The 10,147-nt window shown below is 44.6% G+C and overlaps 1 protein-coding gene across 1 annotated transcript in view; it reads left to right on the forward strand.

Moving 5' to 3' along the window:
* Positions 1-911: 911 nt before the first annotated feature.
* The window catches only part of LOC104491157 (echinoderm microtubule-associated protein-like 6), a gene marked incomplete at both ends in the record, with an annotated part of 11,191 nt that continues 1,955 nt past the window's right edge, over positions 912-10,147 (forward strand). Inside the window, 8 exons of the mRNA XM_010133533.1 lie at positions 912-1,010; positions 2,617-2,790; positions 3,487-3,695; positions 5,774-5,931; positions 6,613-6,727; positions 7,395-7,583; positions 8,633-8,805; positions 9,389-9,551. Of these exons, the coding sequence (XP_010131835.1) occupies positions 912-1,010; positions 2,617-2,790; positions 3,487-3,695; positions 5,774-5,931; positions 6,613-6,727; positions 7,395-7,583; positions 8,633-8,805; positions 9,389-9,551 (1,280 nt within the window). The remainder of the gene's footprint in view (positions 1,011-2,616; positions 2,791-3,486; positions 3,696-5,773; positions 5,932-6,612; positions 6,728-7,394; positions 7,584-8,632; positions 8,806-9,388; positions 9,552-10,147) is intronic.

The following is a 10,147-nucleotide window of genomic DNA, read 5'->3' on the forward strand; positions in this document are numbered from 1 at the left end:
GCAGTTGTGTCTTGCTAAAATCTCCACTGAAGATGCAGGAATGGCTTTCTCGAAGGAGAGAGCCCGAGTTACGAGATGACTAGTGCCCCCAGAAACATTAGGAGCAGTAACATCCGTTGTTTCATTGTGAGTGGCTTTAACAAAGGTGTGCTCGAGGGAAAGGTGCATTTTGATGCGATACAGCGTGAGCAGATTGCTCTGTGAAGAGGTAAAAATGTTCCCTGCCTTTTGGGTAATGAAAAGGAGGAAAAACACCAAAAATTTATCTGGCCTTAAGTTATAGCCCAAACGTCTCCACGTTCTTCATCTATCTCAAGAAACAAAACCAGAAATGGAAGGAATTTTGGCTTCATTTTATTCCCTCGTGGTGCCACAGAGAACCACAGAGTCAGTGCTCAGCGGCTCTGCTGCCAAGGAGGTGCAGGGGCAGAAAAGCTGTCGCGTCTGGTGACCTTTGGGGACTGCAGTCCTAGCGTGGCCTCCGTCCCCTGGAGCTGGGAAGCATGGTCTCCTCTCTTCTTTTTGGGCCTTTTCCCTTGGGAGGACATTGCAAAGCACAGACTTCACAGGGCTTTGCTCTCCCCTTTGCTTCCCACCGACTGCTTCCATTTACCAGGAACCCTGGGCCCTGCCTTTGCCACATTTGCCTTTTTGTGCACGTACAGGATAAATCTTGGGCTGATTCCTGGTTCCCTGGGCGTAGCTAGTTTACCAAATACTGATTTTATACATGTATATGTAAATGGCTACTTTCACCGTGCGTTTGGCGATGGTGCTGTTGATACCACTACCGCCCTACCCGCGTGCATCCCCTGGAGAGCGTGGCAAGAAGCCGCTCGAGTAGTCTTCGCGTCAGTGGTCGTTCTTCCTGCGATCCTGTTGTGAATAAAACCCTGTTTGAATTTTACTAGGGAGTCAGAGCTTCTACCTGGAGCACACTGATGACATTCTCTGCCTGACTGTGAATCAGCACCCAAAGTATAAAAACATTGTGGCTACCAGCCAGATCGGTAGGTGACTCTCCATTTAACAAAGTTTTACTCAAAACTTGTCAGGGGCACTGATTTATTTTGGGCTTTTCTGTGTAGGAATTTTATGAGGACATGTCCATGTTACTGTCCTCAAACTTTTGATTTTAAAGTGGTAATCAAGCTTCAGGATTTTAATTATGATTTCAATTTCATCTCTGATTGTGAGTCACTGGAGTTTACAGTTAACTGCAGTATAATCTATTTCAGAAAGCACACTTTGATAAAATGCGCTAAATTGCCTCCTAATCTGTAATCATAAGATTTACAGAGCTCCCTCTTCCCTTCCTGTGTCCAAGGCACTGTTTAGCAGTGAAATTCTCTGCAGTGAAACGACAATAATGGTGATTTTCTATGCAGAAATGGAAAAGCTCTGTGGAAAAGGAAGGAAGTAGAGCGAGATCCCAACAGGAGCTAGGACACGTGTCAGGGTCCCTGTGTGAAACCATTCGTATTCATGTGTTCAGTGCTTACAGGGAGAGTCCCAATAGGTTCCCTGGTACCTTTGGCAGGAGTAACCGTTGTGTGGGAAATGCAGGATCGTTTGTCCCAAGCCTTGAGAAGGATCCCCTTGCCTTTCACTTAGACCAGCTTCGTACTGGCATAATTAACTTATCCTAATTCATATCATTCCGGAAGGACACTGAAGTAACTTAACAGGGGGCAGGGGAAATGGTTGTAGATGAACACCTTGACAAACCGTCTTTGCCTGTACTGCGTGTACAGTAAACCCCAAACTCTGTACACGCTGTCAGAGCTCCAGTCCAAAATCCTGAGTGCTGTGACATGGAAAAGGGACCGTTTCAGGGCCTTGGTCTAGTCTGTCATAATAGCCCATGAAGTCAGTGTTTCTGATTTTGGTTGATATTCTGTGTAACTACAGATCCATTTCACTTTTAAATTTAATAATTTATAAAACCTGCATGTCTTTAGCATTTCTTTTAAATACCATTTTTAAAACTCAAAAGTACTAAATATTGTTGCGATATTTGTGTATAAAAACCCATATACCCAAAAAAGTTCAACAATATTCCCGCTTATTTATTTTGTTGATTTAATCCACATCCATTTTCAAATTTTTTTTTTTTTTTTCCTTCTGGTGCTGATGCTGGCACTCCAGCATTAGAAACATGACTTATTTCACCTGTTGTTTTCCCTTGGTGCTTCCTCATTTGCCATTGCTCTCACAATGCAGGTGATATGACAGAATTTCCAGGTAAGGCTGATTCGTTTGTGGATTCTAGTCAGCAGAGTTATGTAAAAGTTTCATGTTACCTCGTTGTATCGGTGTGAATCACGGATACAAGTGAAGCATCTACAGACAGTTTCTTTTGCATGAGGTTCTTCACTGATGTTATGTTGTTCGTTTAGAATTTGTCCTACTTCATGTAATACAATGATTTCCCCCCATGTTTTGCAAGCTATTATGATTTTTTCTTTGTTGTTTTTTGCATAATGTTAAACAAAACAAAACCCCACAACTTCCAAGTGTCTGTTTGGGTTAAATGTTCTTGAAAAATGCCTCTTTTGCAATGCAGCTTTCCAAATGCTGGCTTAATTCTCTTTTAATACATCTTTGTGCACGTAGGTACAACTCCCACAATTCACATCTGGGATGCTATGAGCAAGCAGACGATCTCTATGCTACGTTGCTTCCATACCAAAGGGGTCAACTACGTTAACTTCAGTGCAACTGGCAAACTGCTGGTTTCAGTGGGAGTGGATCCAGAACACACTATCACAGTGTGGAGGTGGCAAGAAGGTAACTCTGGAAAAATTGTGTTCCTTCAGCCTAATAGAACCGTGTACGGTTATGTGCTTTTTCTTTCAAGTCTTTGGAACAGGTCTGTGTTCCTACTCTGAGCATCGTGGCTCCCTAGGTCACAAAATCAGTTTAAGGAGGCAGCCAAGTGCTAGAACGTACGAATAAGAAAAGAAGTTTTAAACTTCTATTATAGATAGAAGTTAAGGAAAGAATGTTGTTTAATATAAAATTTCATTAAATTAAGGGAAGTATTTTCTTCCTAAAATACTTGAACTTGACGTTTTACACCACAGATGATAGAGTTTGAGAAGTCATTTCCAGAAAGGGATTATCATCTTCAGAAATGATGGAGGGGAGAGGAGAACTGTCCCAGCTCCTGAGATGTTTGTAACTCACTGATGATATACAGAATTTCTGGGGTGTTATTTCCCTGACCCAGGAGACAGATCATGCTGTGAAGACCTAAATCTGCCTTTCCTAAAATGGTCAGATGCAATGGGGTAACCAGGGACCTTGCAGGTTGCATGAACTGAGATGTTTGATACGGTACATAATGTTGGGATTTGCTTAGCTTTCAGCATCTGGGACACAGTTGCCTATCCATACCAGGTCGTTTTATTTTATAACATCGTATCAGAGCTTCATTTTGCATGTGAATTTAACTTTATTTTTATCCTTTCCTAATCAAAACAGGGGCTAAAGTTGCTAGCAGGGGAGGACACCTGGAGAGGATATTCGTTGTAGAGTTCCGCCCAGATTCCGACACTCAGTTTGTGTCTGTTGGGGTAAAACACATGAAGTTCTGGACGTTAGCTGGCAGTGCTTTGCTTTATAAGAAAGGAGTCATTGGTTCAATGGAAGATGCCAAAATGCAAACCATGCTTTCTGTTGCCTTCGGAGCAGTGAGTTCAAATTACTTGCTACAGAATTTTATAATACGTTTTTATTAAAACTGCAATTGTCGCTTTCCTGTGTTGAAATCCAGTACAGTGTGAGCAGTGCAGGACCATGGAGCTCTTGCTTATTAGTTAAACTTTTAATTTAAAACTTTCTGTCTTTAAATCCTCCGTGTACGTTTTCTAAGCAGGGTTGGGTTTCTCTTAGTGAACATTTTTTATTAATGTCTGTGCATACCTTCAGCATCAGCTGCCATGGCTTTTATTGTCTGTCCTTGCTACTTACCTAGCACTTCACTGTTATCTTAGAAAAATATGGTATTGTTATTTCGTGTGTAGGCTCTGCAACCTTTTTTTCTGCTAACAGTGTTTGGTATGACACGTGCTAGTGATCCGACTCGCAGGGACAGTGTAGAATACTCTGTGGTATGATCACTAAGGAGCCATAGCCTGTGCTTTAGACTTCACAGTAAAGGACAGCAATACCTATTAACAGCGAAGAAGTCGTGTTACCGTGATACTAAGGTCTGAACTTCCTCCAGAAACCCTGCAGAAATCACCTTTGCAAAGGTTACGTGTGTATTGTACAAATCACCCATTCAAAGGAACCCCTTGTTCCTAATAATCCACCCTGGACAATAGTGCTAACGTGTGAAATGAGTGTAAAATTGGGCACCCCAACCATCATCCTTGTGCCCAAACAAGTGGCTTTGTTGTTGAAAATTGCTTAATATTAAACATTTCTTTCTGTTCTGGTAGCGTTATTCCAGTGTAAAATGGGAGTAATGTCACGGACACTGACGACCCCAAAAGTGATTTTGAAAAAGAAGCAGAATGTAATATTATAATGTCATTATAATGTACTATAACCCCCCGGCAGTATGGGTCCATGTCTCCAGAGCATGAGTAAATCGCTTCCAACAGAGGAGGGGCTGCGCTCATACCCTCTGCTGCGCAGTGCGTCCATGGACCTCGCTCGTTTTCATCCAGGTTCATCTAATGTCAAAGGCAACAGGTCGTGCTGGGATGTGGCCACACACAATTTTTGTGGCTCAAATGGTGGAAAGTCATTCTGGGGCCAGAATGTAATATTATAATGTCATTATAATGTACTATAACCCCCCGGCAGTATGGGTCCATGTCTCCAGAGCATGAGTAAATCGCTTCCAACAGAGGAGGGGCTGCGCTCATACCCTCTGCTGCGCAGTGCGTCCATGGACCTCGCTCGTTTTCATCCAGGTTCATCTAATGTCAAAGGCAACAGGTCGTGCTGGGATGTGGCCACACACAATTTTTGTGGCTCAAATGGTGGAAAGTCATTCTGGGGCTTCTCTCGCCCAGTTCCTTCAGCAGACACCGCTGCTGTTGGTTCCAGAACACGAGACTTTCCTTTGAACCCCTATCAAAAGCGTTCCCTTACAATTTTTCCTGGTATCTATTATTTGAGAGTCAGTAGACTTCAAGGTGAGACCATCTTTATTTCTTCAGGTGAGCTTTTCCAGCTGACAGAGCCCGCTCCTAAAGAGCGTTTGCAGTGCGGAATTACCTGCTGGTTTTTCCCCATTCCTCAGGGGGTCCCAGACCTCGGACCAGTTGGCTCCGTGGGGGGATTCCATGGCTTTTATGAGAAATTGTGCCATTGCTGTGGTGCATAAAGTGGGTAACAGGTTGAGTTAGTTCAGCATTTAAGTTTGGACACTTTATTCTCAACCTGTTGAGGACACTGCTCGCCCATCCCCTGTCCCGAGGTTCTTGCTGACACATAGCGGAAGAAGAAAGAAACGTCACTTGCAATTCAGTGGTGGTCAGTCTTGCTGGCGGCAGACGTGCACAGCAAAAGCAGCACGTGCATGTGAAAGGTCGGCAGATGGGATGCAGGAGGTGCACGTGCCCTACACATATGAGTTATAAGTCTCAAAGAAACACCGTTAGAATGCACTTGTTATACTCGTTCTCTCAATGCACAAGGTTTTAATGCCCGCATTCGTGGCATAGGAAACTCAGTAGCTAAAGAAACGTTAATTCAAGCTGAACAAAGCCACTAAGGTATTTATTATACCGGAGGCTGTTGCTCTTTGTTGCAGAATAACCTTACGTTTACTGGTGCCATAAATGGAGATGTCTACGTCTGGAAGGATCACTTTCTGATTAGACTTGTGGCAAAAGCGCACACAGGGCCCGTGTTCACAATGTACACGACTCTTCGAGACGGACTCATTGTTACAGGAGGGAAGGAGAGACCGTAAGACACACAATCTTCCTAAAGTGCACAAAGTTTGTCTCCCTCGTATGATGATTTTTTAAACGTTTATCCAATACCCGACATAGGCAGGGCTTCCCGGAGAGAAACAGTGTCTGTTCTGTAGCAGTTTCTACCTCAGTTCTGTGTAACACGCTCAGGTGTCTCAGTCAGTAAAGGAGTAGTAAGTAGGACACTCAGGGTCACAGTAACACGTTATGCACAACGGATGTACTGAACCTCAACTTAGCACTTGATAGGAAGAGCTGTGTAAGCTCCTCGTGCCTGAGCTCCTGCCAGCCCGGCATAAGTGGGGCTTTCTTAAATTTTTAATTCTCTCAGACTACAGACAACTCTCTGAGTGGAGACTCTCTGATTAGTAGAATTCCTTCATTACTAGTAGTAACACATTTGTCAAGCTTATCTCAATGGCACAGATTTGAGAACAAACTGGTGGTTACAAATCAGGCGTGATCGTGCTGAAAACATGCTGCGCAACAGCGTTTAAACGTGTATTATTTACTCTCCTTTGCGCAGTGGCGTGGTGTCTTTGGATACAGTAGCAGGTGATTCAATGTATGCTTTATTATTTGACGAGAAAAATACTGATGGGATTTACATATGGGATTTGTTGTAGCTGGTGCAGAAGGAGACATCTGGGTAACCCAACACACTTCTTTTCAGCACTAAGGAAGGGGGAGCTGTAAAGCTGTGGGACCAGGAGATGAAACGGTGCCGAGCGTTTCAGCTTGAGACGGGCCAGCTCATCGAGTGCGTGCGCTCTGTCTGCAGAGGAAAAGTAAGTGAGGGAGCTGCCACGGCAGATGTTACGCTCTGGCACGCATCCCTGCGTGTTGTTCTTGGTGGAGGTTGGGTGGGAAACGTAGGGGAGAAGGGTTTGTCTGCCCACCGAGTGACATTTCCTTACGTGACTTCCTGGGCTCAGCGGTCAGCTTTAAACTGCATGAGGATCCCGTCTCTGATGCTTAGTGCCTGCCCCTGCAGGCAGCGCCGAAAGGGAAAGGCCTCCGAAGGCCCCGAAAGGACAGTGCGAAGGGTAGGAAGCTAGTTCACCAGAGCAGGATCTGTCTCCTGCCTTTCTGTTCGAACAACAAAAGAAGCTTGGGTACCTGCTTTACGAGGCTTGTAGGTACTGCTTAGGTGCTTCACCTAGGCAGAATGGATCCTAGCTTGTTTTTTCTTCTTTTTAAGTCATAGATAAAACAAGTTGCCACTTAGAATTACTGATTGACTTTAAGTTTGGTGAAGTGGGAAACAATAGATATTTTTCTATTACTGCCCAAATATTGCATTTAGTTACCTCGCAGGTATAAGAGTCATGCTTTGCCAACTCGTACGCAAACACTTGGATATTTCTGTTACCCGTCGGTACTTTGCTGCCATTGCTATGTTCTGTCTGTGATGCTGACAACCCATCTCGCATGCTCTTCTTCTGCTACAAACAGGGGAAAATTTTAGTGGGAACAAAAGATGGCGAAATCCTTGAAGTAGGAGAGAAAAATGCTGCCTCAAACTTGTTGATTGATTGTCACATGGAAGGGGAAATCTGGGGCTTAGCAACTCACCCCTCAAAAGACATATTTATCTCTGCAAGTAACGATGGAACAGCAAGAATCTGGGACCTGTCTGACAAAGTGAGTATCACTACATTTAAAAGGATAAGAGTAAAAATAGTCATTTTACACAACCATGAGTTGTTCTGCCTGTACAAAGGGCCAGAGGCACGTGCACCTTTGAGCAGCCGTGCGAAGAGAGCGGTGTTTCCCTTCGGGTCGGTGCTCTTCCTGCTGCATGCTGCCGCACTAGGGTGAGGCGGGTGCTGCTCTTTCCAGAATCAAGCAATCTGCAGAGACACGCCGTGCTTCCAAAGCACGCGTGCTGGTGAAGCGTCTCTCGTCGTGTATCGCTCGCTTTGCTCTAAAAGTAGAGGCTGCCGTGGATTAAGGAAGCATTTTAATTCCCTGCCGACAGTCTGGGTGACACAGATTGTCCTCTCGCTGACTGGTGCACAGCTCCCGGCAACGAGCCTGCCTTACTGGCAAGCATGGCTCCCGCCTTTCTTTAGAACCCAGCGTGTGGCCTGTGTCGCTCAGGCTTGTTTTTCAAAGGCAAATTGCGTAACAAGCACCATTCTTTAAAATAACAAATAGATAAAACATCAAAAAATAACAAAAACGTTTCTGCTTGTTCTGGCCTACGTAAACCTTTTCAAAGGGTAGTTACCTGAGCTAAGAGGGGTCCTTTTTAATGTGGAAAATGAACATAATGTCAGTACAGTCGGGTAAATGCAGGAGCGGTCTAGTAGAACGCTTTCACACAGCATATCCAAGGGAAAACCTACCCCGAGCAGCAGCTGCAGAAGCCATCAAAGTCCCCTCTGAACAACAGAGGAAATGGGTTTTTCAGCCTTTTCTTCCCGGGGTAAAGCTGGAAGTCACCCCGCGACAAGATCGATGCAAACATGACACTCCCATCTGAATTATGTCTAGCTTTTGAAGCCTGTTTTGTGACATGTGCCTGGTGGGATGTGATTTCTGTTGTGAAATTTCAGATTTATGTTTAGAGGACGCTATAGACAATTTGTTTATAATAAGTAGCTTTTATACTTCGTGGTGGGAAGCTTTCCATTTGCTCGGCAGTTTTCTCCAGGGGAGGCATGAGCCTGTTGCTTTCGTTAACACAGAAACTGCTGAACAAAGTGAATCTGGGTCACCCAGCAAGATGTGCCGCGTACAGTCCCGATGGTGAGATGGTCGCAATTGGCATGAAGAATGGAGAATTCGTTATTTTACTGGTAAACAGCCTTAAGGTCTGGGGCAAAAAGCGAGACCGGAAGTCTGCAATTCAGGATATCAGGTATGTCAGCGATTTCAGCTGAAGTTCTCAAAATACGAAGCTCTTACTCAAGAAAAAGTCCATCAAGTCCCAAGGTGGTTTCCAGACTTTTTTGTAACTCCATACTTGTAGAAACCTGCATGAAATCATGAAATCCATTTTTGGGCTGACTGGTGGCTTTACGGGTACCCAAAACTTCTATTTGTATATACCTAAAGTTACACACCAGACGCTTTTCTCCCTGTGATTAATTCAGTTATATCCACTTAAATATAACTAGTAATTTGTACATGGTGCAGCTGTGATTAGGGGAATCAATATTATTTTTAAATTGCCATTTCTGTTGCTTTCCCATGGAGGATTAATGTGCTCTGTGCTTTATGCAAGCGCAATATTAACATCGGTTAGTGACAGGCGATATAACCTCAGTCTTCCTCACCTACTGAGCATCAAGGTTTGTTCCAGATTCAATTGTGCTGTTGAGAGAAGGTTTTTCTTGTCTTGCAGTACAATAAATTTGTTCTCTTGCGTTAACGTAAGGAGCAAACCAGAGTCTTGCACAGAAACAGTGAATTCTCCCCCCATTCCGTGTTTTATTGTCTAGGATCAGCCCAGATAACAGGTTCTTGGCCGTGGGTTCACAAGAACACACTGTAGATTTCTATGATCTCACTCAAGGCACAACCCTAAACCGAATAGGCTACTGCAAAGACATTGCCAGCTTTGTCATCCAGATGGATTTTTCTGCGGACAGCAGGTACATTCAGGTATGTCTCGGGCAGGGCCATGTGCGTCCTTACTGTCATTTACCTGTTGTCAGACAGGGACAGCGTGGGGGTAAGAAAGGTGAGGGAAGCTTTCCAGAGGTGTTCTGAACTTCGGGGTACCCCTCAATCTCGGAGGCGGGCCAGCTCACTCGGATCGCCTCTAGGACGTTCACAGAGCTCTGTTTAAAGAGCTCTGTTTCTTTCTCACCACCCGGGTCTGCCCTTGGGTTCTGGCTCTCCGCCCGCGGCAGCACAGCTCCGTTCCCTTACAGGAACGTGCTGAAGGGAACGTGCTCTTCAGTCCAAGGGACTGGGGACACCACTGACAGAAATTGCGGGTTATAACAATTCCGAAGCAGTTCTGCCTTTCCCCAGGATGAAGGCACGTGAGAGCTGCGTCCATCCGTGAGGTTTCCTTCCAAACTTTTCCTGATGTAGTAAAACTGAGTCGAGAGAAGTCCCGGAGTACGTAACTCGAGGGAAACCTCTCAGCTGTGCAGTGTGGCTGTGAACACCCCATTCCAGTAATGTCCCGGAACGTTAGCGTGAATTCTGGCTAATTAGGAAGAAAGAAATTTTATCCTAGATGTTTATTT

Source organism: Buceros rhinoceros, unplaced genomic scaffold (genome assembly GCF_000710305.1).
Source record: "Buceros rhinoceros silvestris isolate BGI_N320 unplaced genomic scaffold, ASM71030v1 scaffold38553, whole genome shotgun sequence".
NCBI classification, from domain to species: Eukaryota; Metazoa; Chordata; class Aves; order Bucerotiformes; family Bucerotidae; genus Buceros; species Buceros rhinoceros.